This window comes from Triticum dicoccoides, chromosome 7B, assembly GCF_002162155.2.
Source record: "Triticum dicoccoides isolate Atlit2015 ecotype Zavitan chromosome 7B, WEW_v2.0, whole genome shotgun sequence".
NCBI lineage: Eukaryota > Viridiplantae > Streptophyta > Magnoliopsida > Poales > Poaceae > Triticum > Triticum dicoccoides.
In genome coordinates, this window is record NC_041393.1 from 462,862,712 (window position 1) to 462,890,038 (window position 27,327).

The following is a 27,327-nucleotide window of genomic DNA, read 5'->3' on the forward strand; positions in this document are numbered from 1 at the left end:
CCCACCCCAAAAAAAATGAACTACCTACTATCTCCGTCTCAAAATGTAAGACGTTTTTGTGCTTCCTTGGTAATTCAAAAGCCTAAAGAATATATTCAATCTGAAGTTTTCTCGTTGACCCAGTAGATATTATGTGATGGTAACTGTGAAATGGGATGATGAGCCTATCTGTTGGAACCAGCATCTTTCTATCCAGTTTTCTATGGATTATATGTTACCCCTGGAAAACCGGAAAAGTTGTAATGATTCTTTTTGGTGACTTCTTGCAAGTGGCAACATTAACTATATTGTAAATGGGAAGCCCACTTGAATTTTGGTGCTCTTGAATCTACTTTATCAAGATCCAAATGGACCTGTGAAGTTTGAACCATCTTTTCATGAAAGAAAAAACATCTGACTTGTGAAACATCTTTCGAAAAAGTGAAGACATGGACTTGTGAACCTACTTAGTCCACTACGCTGAAGTCTCAATTATTAATCTTCTAGAACCTCCTTCCCAAACAAAATATGGCTTGCAACTTGACATAAGCAATGTTATGTGATATGTTGCTATACAGAGCAATCCTTAGTATGCCTTTGATAGTAGCAGAAGTATAGCTGATCCTTGGAGATGCATCCTTATTTCTCTTACTATGCTAGCTTCGTTGTCGGTGAAGGGAGAAAATGTTCATTGTCTGGAAGTTTAGGAAAGGTCTGGGTTAGGCACCACGGATTTAGTTTAGGGAAGTTTCAACCTCTCAGGGTTGTGGAAGAGATACATGAAGTCACATTTTTATACTGGCAGAAGTATAGCTCATGCAGGGTTCCAGAACCGGCTGTGGTTGGTCTTCTCCTTTTTTGGGCTTGGTGGTCCCATGGCCAGTTTATCCAAACCGCTTCCTTTTAAATCAATGTGTGGCTTCTGCACATACACACTTCTAATTGCTTCAAGTAGTATACACCAGTAGTTAAAATTGTGAACATAAAAACCAAAAAAAAAAATGTTCACAAGTCAAAATAATTGAGACTTCAGCCTAGTGGACTAGGGGTACATCACCCGCAAAAAAATAAATAAATTGTGAACATAAAAACCCTTCTTTTGCGCTTGCACAGATGGTTCTCGAAGAGAAAACTGAACTATTGGGGCCTATGCCGGTCTCCTAAACCAGCTGATATCATTTGGATTTTGTCACCCTCGTTTTGGCATACCCTTGTTGAGAAGGGAAGTAGAACATGGGGCTAATGTATAGAGTGGTGAACAGCAGGATGGAAGGGGGCATCATTGTCAAGCAGCGAGTGTAGCAAAAGAGGGAGAAAATATCTTTAAATGTGGTAGAAGTCGACTGTGGTCCATGATATCTTACATGAAGGTCCTACTAAAAGATGTTTAAATTGTTGATTCTGAGTCAAAATAGTCAGAATTTGCATTCTCCTAGTTGTGGGTAGGGGTATATGCAGAGTATCGTGCATCATCGGAAAACATTTTTTTCCTTTTCCTTTTCTTTGAAAAGGATGCTGAAACCCCCGTAAAACATAAACACCATGTATATTGAAACGTAAATTTAACACTTCCGGATGAGTAGTGACCCCACACCGCATGAGTCCTGGATTTACCTCCGAAATATTAAAACTAAGTATCAAATGGTAGAGAAACCCAGAATTCAAGATGCAAAATCTGCGGGCATATAGATCATTTCCTTTTTCTTATTACTCCGCTGTTTGGTGATCACAAATTGATATATGGGGTGACCAACAAACTTGTAAATTAGTGAAGTTGTTGATTAATGATAACTTAGGTCTCCAGAGGTTTTGTTGTTCACAAGAATAATGGTATGCTCTCTGCACATGGAAAGGGTGAAGTATTTTTCTTCTGCTATAGAATAGCTCCATTGATGACAAGGACATGCCATCATGACAAAATTATGAAGTCATGGCTGCACTATGACGATTCTGATTGCTTTGTTTGTTTTGTTACACTCCTGTGCAGCTGCTGATGTACTGTTATGGAAGGACAAGAAAACAACTGCTGTAGTGATCGGTGGCACAACTGTCATATGGGTTTTATTTGAAGTGCTTGATTACCATCTCTTAACTCTGCTATCCCATGTGATGATTGGTGTCCTGGCCATCTTGTTCGTGTGGTCCAAAGCTATGACCTTCATCAAGAAGTAAGTGATATATATTGTGATCTTCCACATATGTTCTGGTTGGCACTGCTTCCGTGTTTCATCGAGTGTTACTTTTCCAGGAGTCCGCCAGATATTCCTGTAGTCGAGATACCTGAAGACCTCGCTGTGAATGTATCACGGGCACTACGCAGCGATGTCAACAGATCACTTCACTTGTTGCGCGAGATTGCAATGGGGCATGATCTGAAGAAATTCCTTGGTGTACGTTTTCTGCCATCAAAACTACACACAATGGTTTTGAAGCGTTCAGCTTTTTTGCTTGAGGATACCTAATAGTAACTCTTGCGTTTCCAGGTGATTGCTGGTCTCTGGGTTCTGTCAGAAGTTGGAAGCTGCTGTGATTTCCTCACCTTGATATATATTGGTAATGTATTTTCTATTTATGTACCCTGCATGTTATAAGCTATGGAGCTGATAAAGTTGAGATCCAAACAGCTGTCCTGATGATCCACACGGTGCCGATCTTGTACGACAAGTACCAGGACAAGGTGGATCACTTCGCCGGAAAGGCCCATACCGAGGCGTGCAAGCACTACGAGGTGCTGGACCAGAAGGTTCTGAGCAAGATACCCCGAGGACCGGCGAAAACCAAGAAGACCTAGAATGCTGGGTGTCTCGTGAGTGCATGCTGGGTCGCTTGTGGTTCCGTGATCATATGCGTAATGCGACGAGACGTCACTCGTCTTACGGTCTTGCCTTCTGCTCAGCATTGTATTAGCTATTTGTATATGCAACTCTGAAAACTTCGAACTGCTACCTTTCTACTATCGCAGTCGCTTGTAGATACCTGTCCTGTTACTTGTGTGTACGTGCGGCAGATGTGTTCTCGTGTGGATGTTCTTAGTGAAAACCTGAATGGATGTTCTTGAAAGAAAATAACCTGCTGAATACTACTGGACTATTAATTCACTACCTTGCTGTGATTGTTTGTGCAAACTGGATGAAACGAGTCTGACCCGAAAGGCAACAAGATTCGGTGGTCTCCTTGGTATGGCCCCCCGAAAGGTTCTTGACGTTTTCTTAAGATGTTTTTGTTGGTGATGTTGGCGGGCCTCTCTCGCGCGGATGCGTCAAAGGGACCGGCCCTGGACTGCGCGCTAGGTCAGGATGGGCGCCGGGGTGGCGGCCCGGGTTCTCTCTGTGGTGGTGACCGTTGCGGTGGCCGCGTGGGCGGCACCTCGCGACTCCGGCGCCGGCGGCTGGAGCACCCCGACTACCTCGCCGGCGACCTTCTCCAGCGGGACGGCGGCTCGTGCAGCTGTTTGGCGGGCCGCTTTGTCTGGTCCTGGTGGTTGTTGCGTCGGTGGCAGCCCGTGCTCATCGCTTGGTGGTTGTGGTCTGGTGGTTTGCGTCGCGTTGGCTGCGGTTCTTCGTGGATGGTTCGACTCGGGAAAGCTGCCACATCCGGCCGGTTCGGCTCGCTGGTTCTGGTCCGCGCCAAGATTTGTGGTGGCTTCTGCTTGGTCATGACGTGATGGCTTCGTGAAAGGTGTGCGGGCTACGGGAAGTGCAGTGCGTGGGGTTGTGGTGTTGGATGGTGCTCCAGACAAAAGCTTGTTGGGCTCTTACCGGCCACATCCTCGAATCTAGTTCTTCGGGTGAAAGTCTAAGACCCGACTTGGTCGGGCAACAACGTCTTGCATCGTCGTTACCCTTTTTGGGGCATCGTCTTGAAGATCTTTGTATCCCGTTTGCGCGCTCCATGTGCTGGACACTCACGATATTGCTATCGGCAGGTGCTCGTCTGACGATGTGGATGCTTTGCACGGCTTCTTGTGTGGCAATGATGGAGGCTTCGAGCGGAGTCGGGTTTGCAGCTGTGTTCTGGTAGTCGGTCTCATCCCGCGTGTTTGAGGGGTCGTTGTGTCTCGCTTGTCTTTTGAAGTCGGAGCTGCTGAGGAGGAGCCTTGCGATGACGATGGCCCAGTGCTTTTTCTCCTGCAATGCTCGTCAATAGTCGGAGTCGTCGGAGTCGCTTGGTCGCCGACGCGTGGTAGTCGGTCTCATCCCGCGTGTTTGAGGGGCCGTTGTGTCTCGCTTGTCTTTTGAAGTCGGAGCTGCCGAGGGGGAGCCTTGCGATGACGATGGCTCTATGCTTTTTCTCCTGCAATGCTCGTCGATAGAGTCGGAGCCGCCTGGTCGCCGGCGTGTGCGGTGGACTGTTTGGCATTGGCTGGCGCATGCCTATGTGCTTGTCTGTGATAGAGGCTACATTGGTGGTCGTCGATGGTGGAGTCAGAGTCGCCCTCATGGAGTTGTGATGACAATGACACCGGATTGCAATCTCGACGACGCTCTTCTCCTCGACGGCATGTGTACGTTCTTGTGTGGGTTGCCAGGTCATCCTGTATGCCTTATTTTTACGAGCATGTTGTGACGATTTTTGCTCGTTTTTTGTTAATTAATTGGGCAATTTTCTTCGACCTTTTTTTAATAAATCGGACCCTGAAGACCACGTTTAAAAAAAGAAAGAGAGAACACGGACAACAGACGCCAACGTTGTTTGTTTTTGAGGACCAAGTATATGGAAGTTGTCTGCTAATAAATCGATTTGTGAGCCGTCCGATTTAAAATCTGAGGCTGATGTGCTTTCTTGTTTCTACATTCTGACCTCTTTTCTTTCGTCCCACCGGCGCCGGCCACCTGCTGTCGCCATCCGCGGCTGCGCTCTCGCACACACCTCGCTCTTCTCGCCGCCACCGCCGATCTGTTGCGCGTCGTCTTCCACTCTGGGTCACTCCCCGTTTGGCTTCACCGATGTCGCCGCGGCGCATCCGTCTAGGTCTCGCCGCTTCGCCTAAAATTGGTCAACACAAATTCGTTTTTTAGGCAACTTACAAATAGCTATGCATTGTTTTTATGCATGCTTTATTTTACGGATTGTTTTTATGCATGCTGGTTTAATTACTCACTGGAAATGTTGGCTAGAAATAGGCTAGCCCACACTGGATAACTGTACGTGTTTGTTAAGACAAGTTATGTTTCATCTGTCACGGCTGCTGTACATGTTTTTGGAACAGAGACAAGTTCAGCCACGTGATGTAGTAGATAGATTGTACTGTACTACTCAAGTGTATATTGATCGTTGGACAATTTCAAGTTTTCAACCAAGTGAGCGGTAGGTGGGCGGCGGCTGCACGCGGCCGCTCTGTTGTTCCTTCCTTCCTCATCCTCTTTTCCCCGCCTTGTCGCCCGTCCACGCCGTGGAGAGACCGCAGACCAGAGCCGTTCGCACCGCCATTGCAGCTTGCCCAGGCAGGTGCTCGTGCGCTCCTGCTCGCCCGCGGCCCCTGCCCCTCCCCCTCCCCAGGTCCGTTCGTTCGTTCCCTTGTTTCTGATAGAAACCTCTGGTCATCCAGGCTGCACGCCACCTGTTCGTTGGAATGCTTCTGCCCGCTGTACGCCGTTTGTCTGACCCAAAACCTTTCACTTTCCTTTGATTGTGCTGCGCAGCAGCGATGGCGACGGCGTTCTCAACCAAGCAGCCGCTGCGGGTCGCTACGCCTGCAAGCAAATGTGAGCCTTTTCTGGCCCTTCGCTGTTCGTCAACTCATTCATTGTGCCTTGTGGGTGCTTTTGGATTACTGCAACTTTAGCACTTGTTGGTTGTAGCTAAGCCTGGGAATAGTTTCACATCCAAACCAAAGCTAGTCCAGCCCATAGCACTATACGCCCAGGATTCAAACCAAACCGATCCAAACCAAATAAGCTAGAACCCAGACCAAACCAAATTGTATGTTTTTTCAACCCAACCACATCCAGATTGTTTCTGATTTTTGGATTGAAACCACAAACTCGAACTATGGACAAAGCCCTTAACGTGAAAAGGGCATAAGCAGTCAACGACCAAGCCCAATCAGGGATAATAATTTCTAAAGTGATATGGGCAATCCAGACCAAGCTAAGAGCATCTACAGCCGCAACCTGCAAATCTGGGCCCTCAAACGCACACGGCCGCGTCCGGCGCGTCCGCGGACACTGACCGCACACTTCTCAAATCCTATCGTCCATATCCGTGCATCTCATATTCGGTCCCTATATCCTTACTAAGCATGCAACGTGGAACTAAACAACGTAGATCATCAAACACACATAGAATCGGACATAGAAATGCACATTCCAATCACCAAAAGATCACCAACGGTTCTCCAAAAGATCGCCAAAGTTCACATAATTCATATAAATGACGGACAAGTTTAAACTGGATTACTAAAAACTTGAAATTAAAGACGGAGACGGTGGAGCTTCACCACTTCCTCACCGAGCCTTTGCCCTTTCGGTCGCCGGTGCATATATAGGCGTCCGCGGCTGGTGGTGGGTCTTGGTTGTCCAAGGAGGAGGTGAAGCTGTCGCGGTCGCCGTCGTTGTCGTCGGAGTCGGAGAGGACGATGAGCCCTGTCATCCGACGGACCGCCGTGTCCTTCTCCCGCTTCAACTTGGCGACCCGAGCCTTCTCTGCCGCTGCATCCTTTGCCTCGCACTCCGACTGCTCAATAGCAAGCCGGAGCGCCTTGGCGTTGTTCCGCCGGAGGCGGCGAGCGTCCGTCTCGCCGTCGTGAGGGACCGACGGTAGACCCATCGGAGGAGCCGCGCGTCCTCGTCGGGCTCTGCCTGCATCCCGCGGCGGCGGTGCACGGACTTCTCCGCATTGTCCCTCTCCCATGCACGCTGCGCGAACCTCCGGTTCCGGAATGCGCGTGCGGGCCGACAGCGCGGGCACTAGCACCCACCGCCGCCCGCGTGGAGTGGCCGGCGGGGGAAGGAGACGGTGCGAGGGCGGTGCGGACTACGTGTCCTGGCTTCGTTGCATATGGGCCAGGAGGGTCCAACTCCGGTGTCCGCGTTGCGTTGGCGTGGGAGCTGCGACGACGCTCCAGATCCGGAGCTGCCGTATGTGTCCACCTTGGACCGCTCCAACGCAATGCGGAGGGCCATCTCCTCCTCGCAGTCGAGCTCGGAGCTGGGGTCGCTGTAGGAGCTGGACATCGGAGTTGATGAGAACGGAATTAGAGAGGGAGAGGAGAGGACGAAGCAAGAGAGAGTGAGTTTGGGGTTCGAAGTGAGGCGCCAGAATTGGGGTTTTTGTGAGACAGTTGTGGGGTCGGTGGTGGGTCGGGCCAGCCAGGCAGACGCACGCGGGCGTTCCAGGGCCGCCCCATATCTGCCCTATATTTGGGCTAGATATGAGGGGCGCCGGTCGGCCCAGGCTTTTGTCCGCAATTTGAGAGGTCCGGTAGGTCGTTTTTTTTTTGACCAGTCAGTGACCGACGACCTGTCAGGGCATTTGTGACGGGTAGCATGTCTACCTACAGAGGCGAGAGGTCGTGGGTGAGAGAGAGGGCCCACCCACCTGCAACAAAAGCTTGGCGTCATCCAGACGCCCCCGCCGTCGACGCAGCCAGGAGGACCAAAGAGTAGGGAGAGTGTAGGAGGAAGGACAGGGTACAGCTGGTGACAACGGCACCTAACCTGGGGCGGATGGAATCGCTGGTCTCGTACAGATGTAGAGTCGAATTGGTCGCTTGATCCAGTTTTTGTCTATGGATTGAAACAGGCTATGACCGTTCGGTCTCTGTCCAGACCAAACCAAGCCAATCTACTATAATTGCTACAGCCCACACTAGACCAAATTACCACAGGTGCTCAGCCCATTTAATCCAACCCAAAGCAAACTGATGGGAAAACCGAACTGAAACTTCAGTTTGAGTCCAAACCAGTCCCAGGTTTAGTTGTAGCATTAGAAATTGGAACTTCCAGCAGCGCCACCATGATTATCGGCGCCGCCCAATTCTCACATTCATTTTGTTATTAGGGCGTCCAAGGTTGCCACTGGTTAAAGTGCAATATTCGTCCAACAAACAAGCTAGTGCTTCCATTTCATTGACGTCCAGTGCGGAGGATGCGGAGAGAAACGAGCCCATAGTCAAAATGTGCGGCATCACATCTGCCAGAGATGCAGAATTCGCCGCAAAGGCTGGAGCTAAACTTATCGGGATGATTCTTTGGCCTAAGTCCAAACGATCTGTCCAACTGTCAGAAGCGAAGGAAATATCCAGAGTAGCAAAGTCATATGGGGCTGAAGCTGTTGGTGTGTTTGTCGATGATGATGAAGAGACCATCTTAAGAGTGTCCGATTCATGCGACCTTGAACTTATCCAGGTACATTTTCCCTGCTGCTGCTACTCTCTACTACTTGGTAGAACGATGGTGACTTGTTGTGCTAGTCTTTACTGATCAGTTGCTTTGACACAGCTTCATGGAGATAGTTCTCGAGCACTAGTTCCTGCTCTTGCCAAGAACAACCGGATTGTATATGTTCTTAATGCTGACGCGGATGGAAAACTTATCAATTCTCCTCCTAGTGAAGAATATGACGTTGACTGGTTTTTGGTGGACAGTGCAGAGGGTGGAAGGTACATAATGTTGCTCATTGGGTTGTTGTACTCTCTAATATCTTGATGCTTGTTGTTGTACTAGTTAACAATGGAGACTAGTGAAGCTCTTATCTAACATGCCAGTTACTCACCAAACAATAGCAATATTTTCTTTTACAATCATTTCTCTTGTGTTTTAGTAGTTCAAGTAGCGGGGATTTGGTTTATAGGATAAACATTGTGTGACATCTTTAAACAGAGTTCACACCGTTGTGTGTTCAATGGCAAAGTGTGTGACCCGTGGCAAGTAAGGTCCTCGCGCCTCTGCAAAAATTACTAATGCGTGTGTTGGATGCACACTCATGCGTATGCTTCCTCGATACTCTCAAAAAACATTTTTTCATTCACACTTTTGGAATGAATAGTTACCGCTATGTAAATTTTTATTGCCTGGAACCAGAAGCATATACTGATGTGGAATCTATAGGTCTGATTAAATCGTTCCGTATTTGCTTGCAGTGGCAAAGGATTCAACTGGGAGAATTTCCGAATGCCATCAGTGAAAAGCAAGAACGGCTGGCTGTTAGCAGGAGGACTTCATGCAGACAATGTTTGTCAAGCCGCTACCGCTCTAAAACCAAATGGTGTGGATGTTAGCAGCGGAATATGCTCTCCTGACGGTATAAGCAAGGACCCGAAGAGAATATCATCCTTCATGAGAAGCGTACAGTCCTTAAGTTCCCGATGAGGTCTCTATTTAGACTCCCCAGGCTTATTATAGCTTCTTGCTTCAGTTTGTGAAGACATTCGCAAATAAGCTGTCCTGAATGATAGCAGTAAATAAACAACTTTGAAGCTGAGTTCCAACTATGCTTGTCTAATGGTAGCATTAGACCAGTTTCTGCCATTTTACCTGTTAAGAGAGTAAGATGGTCTAAATGTAACTATGCAATTCTTCTCCTGTTCGTCGCCGTGCGTTCTTCTTGACTGCAGCAACATTGTCGGCTGATCCCAGGCACCACCTGAGGGGCTGCCTGGACGGAACGTTGAGGGAGAAGGGGTAACGATGGGTTCATCGTGCCTCCTTGCCACTGATAGTAGAGGCAGAGTGGGGCTGTTGTGGCCTTGTGGGCATCAGCAGAGGGCACGATGATCACCCTCAAATCTGTCATTGTTAAGACCTTATTAAGATTGGCATGTTAGAGTTTGGGCGTTAGGTTTAACGCAAAAACGATCTACCGTGGATGATTAGAGCACCTCATCATTAGATAGAAGCGTGAGCAAAACCTGTGATGCCATGTGAGCACCCGATAAGACGCGGCAGTGTGCGCGCGCGGATTAGATTTCACGATTGCTAAAACAGAAAAACAAATTCAGTCGGCGTGCAGGCCTTCACTGTCGTCCAGGTCTCTCCTCTATCTCCGCCTCCACCGTCCCTCCTCAGAGCCCACCCCGCAGGCAGTTGGGTGGCCGCGACGGCGCCGCCCATGGCCGCGCCACTCGCGCGTGTGCCGCTGCTTCGTGCGCCCAGCCGGCCCTTCCCCACCTCCAGGATCAACCCCCGCCGCCACTTCCGGCCATCGGTGTCGGTCGCCGTAGGAGGCGTGGGCGGCCCCGTGCTCCGCACCTGCAAGAATTGCAAGAAGCAGTACGACCCGGCGGCTAATCACCCCTCATCCTGCCGCTACCACACGGCCCACTTTGGAGGTGAGAAATCGTCTCTCTCATAGCTATACCTGCTTATCTTCAGAGTTCAGACACAGTAGTTGGTGAGGATTCATCTAGTACCAAATAGCCCTGTCTTTGTAAATGAATTGTACTGCCCAGTGAGTTCGAAACCATGATTCGCGAGTAACCACTAGCCGTCGTATGATCCGGACTAAATGTGAGATCTTCCGCGAGCAGTTTTCAAATTTATCTAGTACTCTTAGTGATCTAAAAGGTCTTATATAAGTTTACAGAGGTAGTAATTGTTCTTTTATTAGAACTTTGCATAATGGTTAAGTTGGGCCTCATTTTGCACACAATTTCGATCTTGTTTTGTTTGATTCTTGTAGCTTTAGCTGGCCTTCTATCGTCTTGAGATACTAGCATTTTGCTTAGAAAACTTTATGACTTGTGGATTGTGATTATGGCCAAAGTCGTCATGAGCACCCTTTTACCATTTCGATTGGAGAGGCATACTAATTGAGTTGTTTTGTCCTCGAGACCTACATAGAACTAAATGGTTCATTTCTGCCACTCCAGGGGAAACAAAGAGAAAATTTGAAAGTGTCCATTCTGGTGGGACTATGGATACTCCGGGTGCAGGCAAAGTGCTCCAGTACTGGCATTGTTGTGGGTCAGAGGATCCATTTGATGTTGGTTGTACTGCTGCTCCTCACTCTTCATACGATGACTAAACACCTGGATCGTTATCTGTCAATTGTGCTCTTGTGATTCTACTTTTTTTCCCACATGAATAGTGGTCCACTGATTGTGTTTTTTTCCTTGTGTCTGAGTGGCAGCATCTGCCAACATGATTTCTTCTTCTTTAGCTTTCTTACATTATCTGGAAACTGAATGTTCCATATGTACATACCGTCTCTACATTGTTTATATTGCCTTACATTCTTTCTTTATTTGAAATTTGAATGTTATCTAGGTATATACTCGTTAGCAAGGGAAAAAGGCACCAGGGGCGTTAATTGTGCATTTTGCCGCTGCCTAGCGCATGCCTACCATGATTTAGGCTAGGCGTTCTTTTGTCGCCTAGTGCTTAAAGACACGATTGTGGCACTAAAGTTTGTCTTGAAGTATCTCCCGGGCTGTCATCTCAAGCATTGTTTTCAGTTACATATTTGCACAGCAGTATTAACTGTCTGCAGCGACAATCCCAGTTTGCATAATAGGTTGGATGATAACAGGAGCATGGGAGCCACCGGTGGCATAAAAAATCAGGCCGGCACCTCTGCAGAACACTTTCCGCTTTCACATGCTAATATGCCATGCCATTGGGACAAATGGGATCGAGCAGTAGTACTAGAGGCTATGTGAAAACAGTGGAATGAATACTGTCTGTCAAGATCAGTTTGCTTGGAATAAGGAATGGTGCCTAGTTATTCCATGGCTACATCTTTCAAAAATAAAACTAGGTATAAATATTGAACTGAACTGATCATTTTGCATCATGTGAATTCATGGAGCAATTACAGAGTATATTCATGATGACTGGGACTTACTAGCCTCCTTGATCATGTTCATTCAATCTACCGGTTGCTCTCATCAGGTTTCCAAGCTTTGTCCCTCCCTTAGTTGTTGTACCCTGCTACTGCTACTATGACTTATCTACCGCTATCTTGTTTCTGCGGCTATGGCATGAACAAATGTTTGATAATTGTATTACCTTATCTCCGTGCATGTGTAGTTGAACAATCCTGGCATGTTGTCCTCTTATCTTGTTATCCTTGTGCCAGAGTTGTTTGTCCATTGTATGGCATCAACTTTACTAAGGACTTAAAATTCAGTTCAAGCCTACCCAACACTTGTTTTCTTATTTTCTCCTTAATCTCTAACAGTAGGGATCTCCAAGTCTCTGCCGCCTCAAGTAAAAAAAAACGCTCGTCTTTTATTTGCATTTTGAGCTTGTCTAATTTCATTGTTTACATTCAGCGGATTAGAGTGCGACGACCAAAGCTACAGAGTGCGGCCTCTCCTGCTTTCCCTACTGTTTTTTTTTTTTTTTGCGGAAACCCTACTGTTCTAGTTGAACCAGGTCTTTAGCTTACTGCCTGCTTCTTGACTGGTTGCACCATATACATTGACTAGATTCTAAGATTCCTTAGAAAATCTATCATTAACAACCATCCTCATATGAAACGTCCCTACTTCAGTTCTGGCCAAAAAATAAAAGTTCCCTTGAATCCCCAATTTTTTAAAGCTTCCCAAAACCTGCTGGGAAGCTTTTGGAAGCTTCCCAAAACCGGACCAGCTTCTCCTGCTACAAAGCATAGATGGGCCGGCCGATTCACACGTCTTCATCCACCCTGTACCAATACACCTCAACTAGCGCAGAAGGCGTCAAATAAGATTCGGGCCTCTGTTTCTATGGGAGCAGCTATGTATCGCTTGTTTTTTTTTAGCAAAAGCTACGTATCTCCTGTTGCAAGGCCAGAGGAGATCTCGCCTCAAGGGCGCCCTCCCGGCGCTATTATTGGGTCGGCCCAAGTAGCACATTGTTCATTATTTATTTATTTATTCGTATTTTGGAACAAAAAATATAAATACATATATTCTAATACTTAAAATTACTTAATTTCTTTTCAAAAACCACCTAGTTCAATTTTTTTAACACGATTTAAAAGCATTTTTAGCGTACTTATAAAAAAACGTTGATAGCATTCAAAAAACTGTTTGTGAAAATTCAGAAAACTGTTTGTGAAAAAAATGTTTCATACCATCCAAAAAAATGTACGATGCGTTTGGAAAAAAATGTTCACACCTTTCAAAAACATTGTGACATTTACAAAAATGTTATGTATATTTTTTTAAAAGATCCGCATAGTTTAAGAAAATGCTTCCTCTAAAAAAATATTTGAACGAGTATTTGAAAAATGGTTAGCATGTATACCAAAAATGTTGAAAAACATGTATTTGAAAAAAATGGTAATCATGTATTTGCAAAATCTTTTAGATGTATACGAAAAAATGTGTATGAAAAAAGTAGTCATTAAAACATATATTTGAAAAAAGTTAATCATATATTTGAAAAATGTTAAAAATGTATAGAACATGTTTCTCATGTATAAACAATGTACAATGTGTATGAAAAGTAGACATGTATTCGAAAAGACCACGGACGAAAACCAACTACAGGTGAAAACCGAAGGGAGAAAACTAAGGAAACCAAAAAAAAACAAAAATGGAAATTGGGAAAGGAAAAAGGAGAAAGGAGAAAACCCCCAAAGAAGACCGAAGCGAATAGTGAAACCCGATAAGAAAACTTAGAGGAGAAAAACTCGAGCCAGAGGCAGTAGTACTGGGCCAGCCCCCTTCCTTGCGCCCATAGAGGAGATTGAGTTACTTATCGATACATGTGGTATATAACCCTGGCGCTTTGCGTCTTCTTAAAAAAGAACCTCCTTTCTTTAGGATAAGGGAGAGCTTCATCCATATCAATAAACCAAGCAATTACATGCTTCAAAACTTGTGGCAGCTAACAGAAAGAAATCCCCATTCACTCTAGCATAGGCATCAAGCTCATGCACGACCACATTGCTCTCCCTATGAACTTTGGAAATAGAACAAGCTCCAAACTCCCTGATCATACTTAGAATTCTCCTAACAAGCCCACCAGCTGCCCTATTTAACGTGAATACAGCTGTCTCTAATGCATACCCCAAAATGATAGTGGTAAATTGATAAGAGACATCATAGATCGCACCATATCTAATAAATTAAGGTTACGACGTTCGGACACACCATTACGCTCTGGTGTTCCAGGTGGCGTGAGTTGTGAAACTATTCCACATTGTTTTAAATGAAGGCTAATCTCGTAACCCAAATATTCACCTCTGCGGTCCGATCGTAGAAACTATATTTTCCTGTTACGATGATTCTCCACTTCACTCTGAAATTCTTTGAACTTTTCAAATGTTTCAGACTTGTGTTTCATTAAGTAGATATACCCATATCTGTGTTGGGGAACGTAGCAATAATTCAAAAAAATTCCTACGTGTCACTAAGATCAATCTAGGAGATGCTGGCAACGAGAGAGAGAGGGAGTGCATCTTCATACCCTTGAAAATCGCTAAGCGGAAGCGTTACAAGAACATGGTTGATGGAGTCGTACTCGCAGCGATTCAAATCGAGGAAGATCCGATCTAGCGCCGAACGGACGGCGCCTCCGCGTTCAACACACGTACAGCCCGGGGACGTCTCCTCCTTCTTGATCCAGCAAGGGGAGAGGAGAAGTTGAGGGAGAGCTCCGGCAGCATGACTGCATGGTGGTGGAGCTTATGGTTTTCCTGCACGGCTTCGCCAAGCACTACAGAGGAGGAGGATGTGTTGGAGGAGGGAGGGGCTGCGCCAGGGAAGGGGTGCGGCTGCCCTCTCTCTCCCTCACTATATATAGGGGGAAGGGGGGAGGAGGAGACGCCCTAGTGTTTCCCTAGGGGAGGGGCGGCGGCCACAGGGGAAACCCTAGATGGGTTTGGGCACCCCCACCCCTAGGAAACTTGCCTCCCAAGCAGGGAGGGGTGGCTGCCCTAGGGGAGGCGCCCCCACCTTTCCAGGTTACGTGAGATGGGGTGGGAGGGGCGCTCAGCCCCTTAGGGGCTGATGTGCCCCCTCCCCTTGGCCCATAATGCCCCCAACGCTTGCCGGGGCCTCCGAAACCCCTTTCGGACACGCTGGTCGTCACCCAGTACCCCCGGAATAATTCCGGACTCCAATACCCTTCGTCCAATATATCGATCTTCACCTCCGGAACATTCCGGAGTTCCTCGTCACGTCAGGGATCTCATCCGGGACTCCGAACAACCTTCGGTAACCACATACTATTTCCCATAACAACTCTAGCATCACCGAACCTTAAGTGTGTAGACCCTACGGGTTCGGGAACCATGCAAACATGACCGAGACATCTCTCTGGCCAATAACCAACAGTGGGATCTGGATACCCATGTTGGCTCCCACATGTTCCACGATGATCTCATCAGATGAACCACGATGTCGAGGATTCAATCAACCCCGTATACAATTCCCTTTGTCCATCGGTATGTTACTTGCCCGAGATTCGATTGTCAGTATCCCTATACCTTGTTCAATCTCGTTAACGGCAAGTCTCTTTACTCGTTCCGTAACGCATGATCCCGTGACTAACTCCTTAGTCACACTGAGCTCATTATGATGATGCATTACCGAGTGGGCCCAGAGATAGCTCTCCACCATACGGAGTGACAAATCCCAGTCTCGATTTGTGCCAACTCAACAAATACTTTTGGAGCTACCTGTAGTGCACCTTTATAGCCACCCAGTTACGTTGTGACGTATGTTACACCCAAAGCATTCCTACGGTATCCGGGAGTTGCACAATCTCATGGTCTAAGGAAATGATACTTGACATTAGAAAATCTCTTAGCAAACGAACTACACGATCTTGTGTTATGTTTAGGATTGGGTCTTGTCCATCACATCATTCTCCTAATGATGTGATCCCGTTATCAATGACATCCAATGTCCATGGTCAGGAAACCATAACCATCTATTGATCAACGAGCTAGTCAACTAGAGGCTCACTAGGGACATGTTATGGTCTATGTATTCACACATGTATTACGGTTTCCAGTTAATACAATTATAGCATGAACAATAGACAATTATCATGAACAAGGAAATATAATAATAACCATTTTATTATTGCCTCTAGGGCATATTTCCAACAGTCTCCCACTTGCACTAGGGTCAATAATCTAGTTCACATCACTATGTGATTGTAATGGTTCCAACACCCATGGGGTTTGATCATATCTTGCTTGTGAGAGAGGTTATTAGTCAACGGGTCTGAACCTTTCAGATCCGTGCGTGCTTTACAAATCTCTACGTCATAGATGCAGCTACCACGTGCTATTTGAAACTATTCCAAATAACTACTCTACTATATGAATCCGGTTTACTACTCAGAGTAATCCAGATTAGTGTCAAAGTTTGCATCGATGTAACCCTTTACGATGAACTCTTTTACCACCTCCATAATCGAGAAAAATTCCTTAGTCCACTAGTTACTAAGGATAACTTTGACCGTTGTCCTATGATCCATTCCTAGATCACTCTTGTACCCCTTGACTCACTCATGGCAAGGCACACTTCAGGTGTGGTTCACAGCACAGCATACTGTAGAGCCTACGTCTAAAGCATAGGGGACGACCTTCGTCCTTTCTCTCTCTTTTGTCGTGGTCAGGTCTTGAGTCTTACTCAATACTCACACCTTATAACACAGCCAAGAACTCCTTCTTTGCCGATCTATTTTGAACTCCTTCAAAATCTTGTCACGGTATGTGTTCATGTGAAAGTACTATTAAGCGTTTTTGATCTATCCTTATAGATCTTGATGCTCAATGTTCAAGTAGCTAAATCCAGGTTTTCCATTGAAAAACACCTTTCAAACAACCCTATATGCTTTCTAGAAATTCTACATCATTTCCGATCAACAATATGTCAACAACATATACTCATTAGAAATTCTATAGTGCTCCCACTCACTTCTTTGTAAATACAAGTTTATCATAAACTTTGTATAAACCCAAAATCTTTGATCATCTCATCAAAGCATATATTCCAACTCCGAGATGCTTACTCCAGTCCTTAGAAGGATTGTTGGAGCTTTGCATACTTGTTAGCATCTTTTAGGATTGACAAAACCTTCTGGTTGTATCACATACAACCTTTCCTCAAGAAAATCGTCGAGGAAACAATGTTTTGACATCCTATATGCAAGATTTCATAAATAATACAATAACTGCTAATATAATTCCAACAGACTCTTAGCATCGCTACGAGTGAGAAAGTCTCATCGTAGTCAACTCCTTAAACTTGTCGAAAAACATCTTAGCGACAAGTCGAGCTTTCTTAATGGTGACACTTAGCATCATTGTCCGTCTTCCTTTTAAAATCCATCTGTACCCAACAGCCTTATGACCATTAAGTAGTTCTTCCAAAGTCTACACTTTGTTTTCATACATGGATCCTCTCACGGATTTTATGGCCTCGAGCCATTCGTCAGAATCCGGGCCCACCATCACTTCTCCATAGCTCGTAGGTTCATTGTTGTCTAGCAACATGACCTCCAAGACAGGATTTCCGTACCACTCTGAAGTAGTACGTGTCCTTGTCGACCTATGAGGTTTGGTAGTGACTTGATCCAAAGTTTCATGATCACTATCATCAGCTTCCACTTCAATTGGTGTAGGTGCCATAGGAACAACTTCCTGTGCCCTGCTACACACTGGTTGAAGTGACGGTTCAATAACCTCATCAAGTCTCCACCATCCTCCCACTCAATTCTTTCGGGAGAAACTTTTCCTCGAGAAAGGACCCGTTTCTAGAAACAATCACTTTTGCTTCCGGATCTGAAATAGGAGGTATACCCAACTGTTTTGGGTGTTCTATGAAGATGCATTTATCCGCTTTGGGTTCGAGCTTGTCAATCTAAAACTTTGCCACATAAGCAACGCAGCCCACAAACTTTTAAGAAACGACAACTTAGGTTTCTCTAAACCATAGTTCATACGGTGTCATCTCAACGGAATTACGTGGTGCCCTATTTGAAGTGAATGCAGTTGTCTCCAATGCCTAACCCATAAAGGATAGTGGTAATTAGATAAGAGACATCATGGTATGCACCATATCCAATAGGGTGCAGCTATGATGTTCGGACACACCATCACAGTATGGTGTTCCAGGCGGTATTAGTTGTGAAACAATTTCCACGATGTCTTAATTGTGTACCAAACTCGTAACTCAGATGTTTATCTCTATGATCATATCATAGACATTTTATCCTCTTGTCACGACGATCTTCAACTTCACTCTAAAATTACTTGAACCTTTCAATAATTCAGACTTTTGTTTCATCAAGTAAATATACTCAGCATCTACTCAAATCATCTGTGAAGTAAAAACATAACGATATCCATTGCGTGCCTCAGCACTCATTGGACTGCACACATCAAAATGTATTACTTCCAACAAGTTGCTTTCTTGTTCCATCTCACTGAAAATGAGGCCTTTCAGTCATCTTGCCCATGTGGTATGATTTGCATGTCTCAAGTGAGTCCAAACGATCCATCTGCATGGAGTTTCTTCATGCATATACACCAATAGACATGGTTCGCATGTCTCAAACTTTCAAAAAAAACCCGAGTGAGTCCAAAGATCCATCAATATGGAGCTTCTTCATGCGTTTTATACCAATATGACTCAAATGGAAGTGCCACAAGTAGGTGGTACTACCATTACTATCTTATATCTTTTGGCATGAACATGTGTATCACTACGATCGAGATTCAATAAACCATCCATTTTAGGTGCAAGACCATTGAAAGTATTATTCAAATAAACCGAGTAACCATTATTCTCCTTAAATGAATAACCGTATTGCGATAAACATAATCCAATCATGTCTATGCTCAACACAAACACCAAATAACAATTATTAGGTTTAACACCAATCCCGATGGTAGAGGGAGCTTGCAATGTTTGATCACATCAACCTTGTAAACACTTCCAACACATATCGTCATCTCACCTTTAGCTAGTCTCCGTTTATTCCGTAGCTTTTTATTTCGAGTTACTAACACTTAGCAACCAAACCGGTATCTAATACCCTGGTGCTACCAGGAGTACTAGTAAAGTACACATTAATTAATGTATATCCAGTATACTTCTGTCGACCTTGCCATCCTTCTCATCTACCAAGTATCTAGGGTAGTTCTGCTTCAGTGACCGTTCCCCTCATTACAGAAGCACTTAGTCTCGGGTTTGTGTTCAACATTGGGTTTCTTCACTAGGGCAGCAACTGATTTGCCATTTCATGAAGTATCCCTTCTTGCCCTTGCCCTTCTTGAAACTAGTGGTTTTACTAACCATCAACAACTTATGCTCCTACTTGATTTCTACTTTCGCGGTGTCAAACGTCACGAATAGCTCAAGGATCATCATAACTATCCCTGATATGTTATAGTTCATCATGGAGCTCTAGTAGCTTGGTGGCAGTGACTTTGGAGAACCATCACTATCTCATCTGGAAGATTAACTCCCACTCGATTCAAGCGATTGTAGTACTCAGACAATCTGAGGACATGCTCAACAATTGAGCTTTTCTCCCTTAGTTTGTAGGCTTAAGAAACTTGTCAGAGGTCTCATACCTCTTGACGTGGGCACGAGCCTGAAATCCCAATTTCAGCCCTTGGAATATCTCATATGTTCTGCGACGTTTCAAAAACGTCTTCGGCGCCTCAATTCTAAACCGTTTAGCATTATGCATTGAACTATCACGTAGTCATCAAAATGTGTATGTCAGATGTTCGCAACATCCACAGACGACACTCGAGGTTCAGCACACCGAGCGGTGCATTAAGGACATAATCCTTCTGTGCAGCAATGATGACAATCCTCAGTAGACGGTCCCAGTCCGCATAATTGCTACTGTCAACTTTCAACTAAATTTTCATGATAATTATGTTCATCTAATCAAATTATTTAATGAACTCCCACTTAGATAGACATCCCTCTTGTCATCTAAGTGATACATGATCCGAATCGACTAGGCCGTGTCCGATCATCACGTGAGACGGACTAGTCATCAACGGTGAACATCTCCATGTTGATCGTATCTACCATACGACTCATATTCGACCTTTCGGTCTCTCGTGTTCCGAGGCCATGTATGTACATGCTAGCCTCGTCAAGTCAACCTAAGTGTTTTGCATGTGTAAATCTGGCTTACACTCGTTGTATGCGAACGTTAGAATCTATCACACCCGATCATCACGTGGTGCTTCGAAACAACGAACCTTCACAACGGTGCACAGTTAGGGGGGACACTTTCTTTAAATTTTAGTGAGGGATCATATTATTTATGCTACCGTCGTTCTAAGCAAATAATATGTAAACATGACAAACATCACATGCAAATCATAAAGTGACATGATATGGCCAATATCATCTTGCGCCTTTGATCTTCATCTTCGAGGCGCGGCATGATCACCATCATCACCGGCATGACACCATGATATCCATCATCATGATCTCCATCATCGTGTCTTCATGAAGTTGTCTCGCCAACTATTACTTCTACTACTATGGCTAACGATTAGCAATAAAGTAAAGTAATTACATGGCATTTTCATTGGCATATAGGTCATACAATAAATTAAGACAACTCCTATAGCTCCTGCCGATTGTCATACTCATCGACATGCAAGTCGTGATTCCTATTACAAGAACATGATCTATCTCAGACATCACATATATCATTCATCACATCCTTTTGGCCATATCACATCACATAGCATACCCTGCAAAAACAAGTTAGATGTCCTCTAATTGTTGTTGCATGTTTTACGTGGCTGCTATGGGTTTCTAGCAAGAATGTTTCTTACCGACGCGAAAGCCACAACGGTGATATGCCAATTGCTATTTACCCTTCATAAGGACCCTTTTCATCAAATCCGATCCGACTAAAGTGGGAGAGACAGACACCCGGTAGCCACCTTATGCAACAAGTGCATGTCAGTCGGTGGAACCTGTCTCACGTAAGCGTACGTGTAAGGTCGGTCCAGGCTGCTTCATCCCACAATGCCACCGAACCAAGATAGGACTAGTAACGGCAAACAAATTGAACAAACCATCGCCCACAACTACTTGTGTTCTACTCGTGCATAGAATTTACGCATAGACCTAGCTCATGATGCCACTGTTGGGGAACGTAGCAATAATTCAAAAAAATTGCTATGTGTCACCAAGATCAATCTAGGAGATGCTGGCAATGAGAGAGAGAGGGAGTGCATCTTCATACCTTGAAGATCGCTAAGCGGAAGCGTTACAAGAACGTGGTTGATGGAGTCTTACTCGCAGCGATTCAAATCGCGGAAGATCCGATCTAGCGCCAAACGGACGGCGCCTCCGCGTTCAACACACGTACAGCCCGGGGACGTCTCCTTCTTCTTGATCCAGAAGGGGAGAGGAGAAGTTGAGGGAGAGCTCCGGCAGCATGACTGCATGGTGGTGGAGCTTGTGGTTTTCCTGCACGGCTTCGCCAAGCACTACGGAGGAGGAGGATGTGTTGGAGGAGGGAGGGGCTGTGCCAGGGAAGGGGTGCAGCTGCCCTCTCTCTCCCTCACTATATATAGGGGGAAGGGGGGAGGAGGAGACGCCCTAGGGTTTCCCTAGGGGAGGGGCGGCGGCCACAGGGGAAACCCTAGATGGGTTTGGGCACCCCCACCCCTAGGAAACTTGGCCCCAAGCAGGGAGGGGTGGCTGCCCTAGGGGAGGCGCCCCCACCTCTCCAGGTTACGTGAGATGGGGTGGGAGGGGCGCTCAGCCCCTTAGGGGCTGATGTGCCCCCTCCCCTTGGCCCATAATGCCCCCAACGCTTGCCGCGGCCTCCGAAACCCCTTTCGGACACGCTGTTCGTCACCCGGTACCCCCGGAACAATTCCGGACTCCAATACCCTTCGTCCAATATATCGATCTTCACCTCCGGAACATTCCGGAGTTCCTCGTCATGTCAGGGATCTCATCTGAGACTCCGAAAAACCTTCGGTAACCACATACTATTTCCCATAACAACTCTAGCATCACCGACCTTAAGTGTGTAGACCCTACGGGTTCGGGAACCATGCAAACATGACCGAGACATCTCTCCGGCCAATAACCGACAGTGGGATCTGGATACCCATGTTGGCTCCCACATGTTCCACGATGATCTCATCAGATGAACCACGATATCGGGGATTCAATCAACCCCGTATACAATTCCCTTTGTCCATTGGTATGTTACTTGCCCGAGATTCGATTGTCAGTATCCCTATACCTTGTTCAATCTTGTTACCGGCAAGTCTCTTTACTCGTCCCATAACGCATGATCCCCTGACTAACTCCTTACTCACACTGAGCTCATTATGATGATGCATTACCGAGTGGGCCCAGAGATACCTCTCCGTCATACGGAGTGACAAATCCCAGTCTCGATTCATGCCAACTCAACAGATACTTTGGGAGCTACCTGTAGTGAACCTTTATAGCCCCCCAGTTATGTTGTGACGTTTGGTACACCCAAAGAATTCCTACGGTATCCGGGAGTTGCACAATCTCATGGTCTAAGAAAATGATACTTGACATTAGAAAAGCTCTTAGCAAACGAACTACACGATCTTGTGCTATGCTTAGGATTGGGTCTTGTCCATCACATCATTCTCCTAATGATATGATCCCGTTATCAATGACATCTAATGTCCATGGTTAGGAAACCATAACCATCTATTGATCAACGAGCTAGTCAACTAGAGGCTCACTAGGGACATGTTGTGGTCTATGTATTCACACATGTATTACGGTTTCCAGTTAATACAATTATAGCATGAACAATAGACAATTATCATGAACAAGGAAATATAATAATAACCCATTTATTATTGCCTCTAGGGCATATTTCCAACAATCTGCTCAAATGATCTGTGAAGGTTAGAAAATAATGATACTCGCCGCGAGCCTCAACACTCATCAGACCACATACATCGGTATGTATTATTTCAAGTAAGTCATTGGCTCGCTCCATTGTTCCGGAGAATGGAGTTTTAGTCATCTTGCCCATGAGGCATGGTTCGCAAGTATCAAATGATTTATAATCAAGTGATTCCAAAAGTCCATCTGCATGGAGTTTCTTCATGCGATTTATACCAATATGACCTCAACAGCAGTGCCACAAATATGTTGCACTATCATTATCAACTTTGCATCTTTTGGCATCAATATTATGAATATGTGTATCACCACAATCGAGATTCAACAGAAATGGACCACTCTTCAAGGGTGCATGACCATAAAAGATATTACTCATATAAATAGAACAACCATTATTCTCTGATTTAAATGAATAACCGTCTCGTACTAAACAAGATCCACGTGCTCAATGCTGGCACCAAATAACAATTATTCAGGTCTAAAACTAATCCCGAAGGTAGATATAGAGGTAGCGTGCCAACGGCGATCACATCGACCTTGGAACCATTCCCGACGCGCATCGTCACATCGTCCTTAGCCAATCTTCGTTTAATCCGTAGTCCCTGTTTCAAGTTACAAATATAAGCAACCGAACCGGTATAAAATACTCAGGCACTACTACAAGCATTAGTAAGGTACACATCAATAACATGTATATCAAATATACCTTTGTCCACTTTGCCATCCTTCTTATCCGCCAAATACTTGGGGCAGTTTCGCTCCGGTGACCAATCCCTTTGCAGTAGAAGCACTCAGTTTCAAGCTTAGGTCCAGCTTCGGGCTTCTTCCCAGGAGTGGCCACTTGCTTGCCATTCTTCTTGAAGTTCCCCTTCTTTCCCTTGCCCTTTTCTTGAAACTAGTGGTCTTGTTAACCATCAACACTTGATGCTCCTTCTTGATTTCTACCTCTACAACTTTGAGCATTGTGAAGTGCTCTGGAATAGTCTTCTCCATCCCTTGCATATTATAGTTCATCATGAAGCCTTTATAGCTTGGTGGCAGTGATTGGAGAACTCTGTCAATAACACTATCATCTGGAAGATTAATTCCCAGCCGAGTCAAGTGATTATGATACCCAGACATTCTGAGTATGTGTTCACTGGCAAAACTGTTGTCCTCCATCTTGCAGCTATAGAACTTGTTGGAGACTTCATATCTCTCAAGTCGGGCATTTTCTTGAAATATTAACTTCAACTCTTGGAACATCTCATATGCTCCATGACATTCAAAACATCTTTGAAATCCCAACTCTAAGCCGTAAAGCATGGCGCACTGAACTATCGAGTAGTCATCACCACGCGACTGCATCAAGGACATAATTCTTTTATGCAGCAATGAGGATAATCCTCAAGTTACGGACCCAGTCCATGTAGTTGCTACCACCATCTTTCAACTTAGCTTTCTCTAGGAAGGCATTAAAATTCAAGGAAACTGTAGCACGGGCCATTGATCTACAACAAGGGGTGGGCGCGCCCCCCACCCTCCTGGCCAGGGTGTGGGCCCCTTGAGGTGTTTCTTTCGCTCAATAATTCTTAATAAATCCAAAAATAAGTTTCAAGGAGTTTTAGGTCTTTTGGAGCAGTGCAGAATAGGTTTCCAATGTTTGCTCCTTTTCCAGCCAGAATTCGAGGTACCGGCATTCCCCCTCTTCATGGTAAACCTTATAAAATAAGAGAGAATATCCATAAGTATTGGTATATAATGTGTAATAACAGCCCATAATGCAATAAATATTGATATAAAAGCATGATGCAAAATGGACGTATCAATCATCAAGTGGTGTCTCAGCACGAAGAACTATCGCAACGGTGCATACTCGGGGAGAACACTTATGCCTTGAAATTTAGTTAAGGGGTCATCTTATAATGCTACCACCGTTCTAAGCAAAATAAGATGCATAAAGATAAACATCACATGCAATCAGAATATGTGACATGATATGACCATCATCATCTTGTGCTTTTGATCTCCATCTCCAAAGCATCGTCATGATCTACATCGTCACTGGCTCGACACCTTGATTTCCATCATAGCGTCGTGGTCATCTCGCCAACTATTGCTTCTACAAGCATCGCTACTACTTAGTGATAAAGTAAAGCTATTACATGGCGTTTGCATTTCATACAATCAAGCGACAACCATAAGGCTCCTGCTAGTTTCCGATAACTTCTACAAAACATGATCATCCCATACAATAATGTGTATCACATCATGTCTTGACCATATCACATCACAAGCATGCCCTGCAAAAACAAGTTAGACGTCCTCTACTTTGTTGTTGCAAGTTTTACGTGGCTGCTACGGGCTTCTAGCAAGAACCGTTCTTACCTACGACACAGAAACCACAACGGTGATTTATCAAGTTTGTTTTTTTAACCTTCAACAAGGACCGGCCGCAGTCAAATTCGATTCAACTAAAGTAGGAGAAATAGACACCCACCAGCCACCTTTATGCAAAACTAGTTGCATGTCTATCGGTGGAACCGGTCTCATGAACGTGGTCATGTAAGGTTGGTCCGGGCCGCTTCATCCAACAATACCGCGGAATCAAAATAAGACATTGGTGGTAAGCAGTATGACGATCACCGCCCACAACTCTTTGTGTTCTACTCGTGCATATCATCTACACATAGACCTGGCTCGGATGCCACTGTTTGGAAACGTAGCATGAAATTAAAAAAACTATGCTCACGCAATATCTATCTAGAAGATGCATAGCAACAAGAGGGGGAGGGTTTGTCTACGTACCCTTGTAGACCGAAAGCGGAAGCATTTGACAATGCGGTTGATGTAGTCGAACTTCTTCTCGTTCCGATCGATCAAGCACCGAATGTATGGCACCTCTGAGTTCTGCACACGTTCAACTCGATGACGTCCCTGATACGTCTCCAACATATCTATATTTTTTGATTGTTCCATGCCATTATATGATCTGTTTTTGATGTTTAATGGGCTTTACTATGCACTTTTATATTATTTCTGGGACTAACCTATTAACTGGAGGCCCAGTGCAAATTGATGTTTTTTTGCCTATTTTAGTGTTTCGCAGAAAAGGAATATCAAACAGAGTTCAAACGGAATGAAACCTCCGGGAGAGTCATTTTTGGAACAAACATGATCCAGAGGACTTGGAGTGGACGTCAAGAAAGAAGCGAGGAGGCCACGATGTAGGAAGGCGCGCCTGCCCCCCTGGGCGCGCCCCCACCCTCGTGGGCCCCTCGTAGCTCCACCGACCTACTTCTTCCTCCTATATATATCCATATACACTGAAAACATCGAAGGGCACAACAGATCCGGAGTTCCACCGCCGCAAGCCTCAATGGCCACCAAAAACCAATCGAGACCCTATTCCGGCACCCTGCCGGAGGGGGTATCCCTCACCGGTGGCCATCTTCATCATCCCGGCGCTCTTCATGACAAGGAGGGAGTAGTTCACCATCGGGGCTGAGGGTATGTACCAGTAGCTATGTGTTTGATCTCTTTGTCTCTCGTGTTCTTGATTTGGCATGATCTTGATGTACCGCGAGCTTTGCTATTATAGTTGGATCTTATGATGTTTCTCCCCCTCTACTATCTTATAATGGATTGAGTTTTCCCTTTGAAGTTATCTTATCGGATTGAGTCTTTAAGGATTTGAGAACACTTGATGTATGTCTTGCATGTGCTTATCTGTGGTGACAATGGGATATTCACGTGATCTACTTGATGTATGTTTTGGTGATCAACTTGCGAGTTCCGTAACCTCATGAACTTATGCATATGGGTTGGCACACGTTTTCATCTTCACTCTCCGGTAGAAACTTTGGGGCACTCTTTGAAGTTCTTTGTGTTGTTTGAATAGATGAATCTGAGATTGTGTGATGCATATCGTATAATCATACCCACGTATACTTGAGGTGACATTGGAGTATCTAGGTGACATTAGGGTTTTGGTTGATTTTTATCTTAAGGTATTACTCTAGTATGAACTCTAGGATAGATTGAACGGAAAGAATAGCTTCATGTTATTTTACTAAGGACTCTTGAATAGATCGATCAGAAAGGATAACTTTGAGGTGGTTTCGTACCCTACAATAATCTCTTCGTTTGTTCTCCGCTACTAGTGACTTTGGAGTGACTCTTTGTTGCATGTTGAGGGATATTTATATGATCAGATTATGTTATTATTGTTGAGAGAACTTGCACTAGTGAAAGTATGAACCTTGGGCCTTGTTTCAACGCATTGCAATACTGTTTGTGCTCAGTTTTATCATTAGTTACCTTGCTGTTTTTACAATTTCAGATTACAAAAACCTATATCTGCTATCCATATTGCACTTGTATCACCATCTCTTCGCCGAACTAGTGCACCTATACAATTTACCATTGTATTGGGTGTGTTGGGGACACAAGAGACTCTTTGTTATTTGGTTGTAGGGTTGTTTGAGAGAGACCATCTTCATCCTACACCTCCCACAGATTGATAAACCTTAGGTCATCCACTTGAGGGAAATTTGATACTGTCCTACAAACCTCTGCACTTG

General features: G+C 45.1%; 3 protein-coding genes across 4 annotated transcripts in view; all 3 read left to right on the forward strand.

Annotated features, from left to right (window-relative positions):
• Window positions 1-3,077, forward strand: part of LOC119336147 (reticulon-like protein B2) — a 4,217-nt gene extending 1,140 nt beyond the window's left edge. Inside the window, exons 2-5 of the mRNA XM_037608159.1 lie at window positions 1,967-2,147; window positions 2,228-2,369; window positions 2,463-2,532; window positions 2,604-3,077. Of these exons, the coding sequence (XP_037464056.1) occupies window positions 1,967-2,147; window positions 2,228-2,369; window positions 2,463-2,532; window positions 2,604-2,770 (560 nt within the window). The 3' untranslated portion in view covers window positions 2,771-3,077. The remainder of the gene's footprint in view (window positions 1-1,966; window positions 2,148-2,227; window positions 2,370-2,462; window positions 2,533-2,603) is intronic.
• Window positions 3,078-5,274: 2,197 nt separating this feature from the next.
• LOC119338128 (N-(5'-phosphoribosyl)anthranilate isomerase 1, chloroplastic-like) lies at window positions 5,275-9,507 on the forward strand. Of its 2 annotated transcripts, none has more exons than XM_037610426.1 (5): window positions 5,275-5,478; window positions 5,622-5,684; window positions 7,981-8,327; window positions 8,421-8,581; window positions 9,062-9,507. In XM_037610426.1, the coding sequence occupies exons 2-5, from the start codon at window positions 5,627-5,629 to the stop codon at window positions 9,288-9,290; spliced, it is 795 nt and encodes a 264-aa protein (XP_037466323.1). In that variant the 5' UTR covers window positions 5,275-5,478; window positions 5,622-5,626; the 3' UTR covers window positions 9,291-9,507. The 2 variants fall into 2 exon arrangements, with proteins under 2 accessions (XP_037466323.1, XP_037466324.1); XM_037610427.1 differs by having other exon boundaries at window positions 5,625-5,684.
• Window positions 9,508-9,892: 385 nt separating this feature from the next.
• Window positions 9,893-11,150, forward strand: LOC119338129. Its single transcript, XM_037610428.1, has 2 exons — window positions 9,893-10,249; window positions 10,790-11,150. Exons 1-2 carry the CDS (start codon window positions 10,030-10,032, stop codon window positions 10,942-10,944), a joined length of 375 nt encoding a protein of 124 aa, XP_037466325.1. The 5' UTR covers window positions 9,893-10,029; the 3' UTR covers window positions 10,945-11,150.
• The last annotated feature ends 16,177 nt before the right edge of the window (window positions 11,151-27,327 follow it).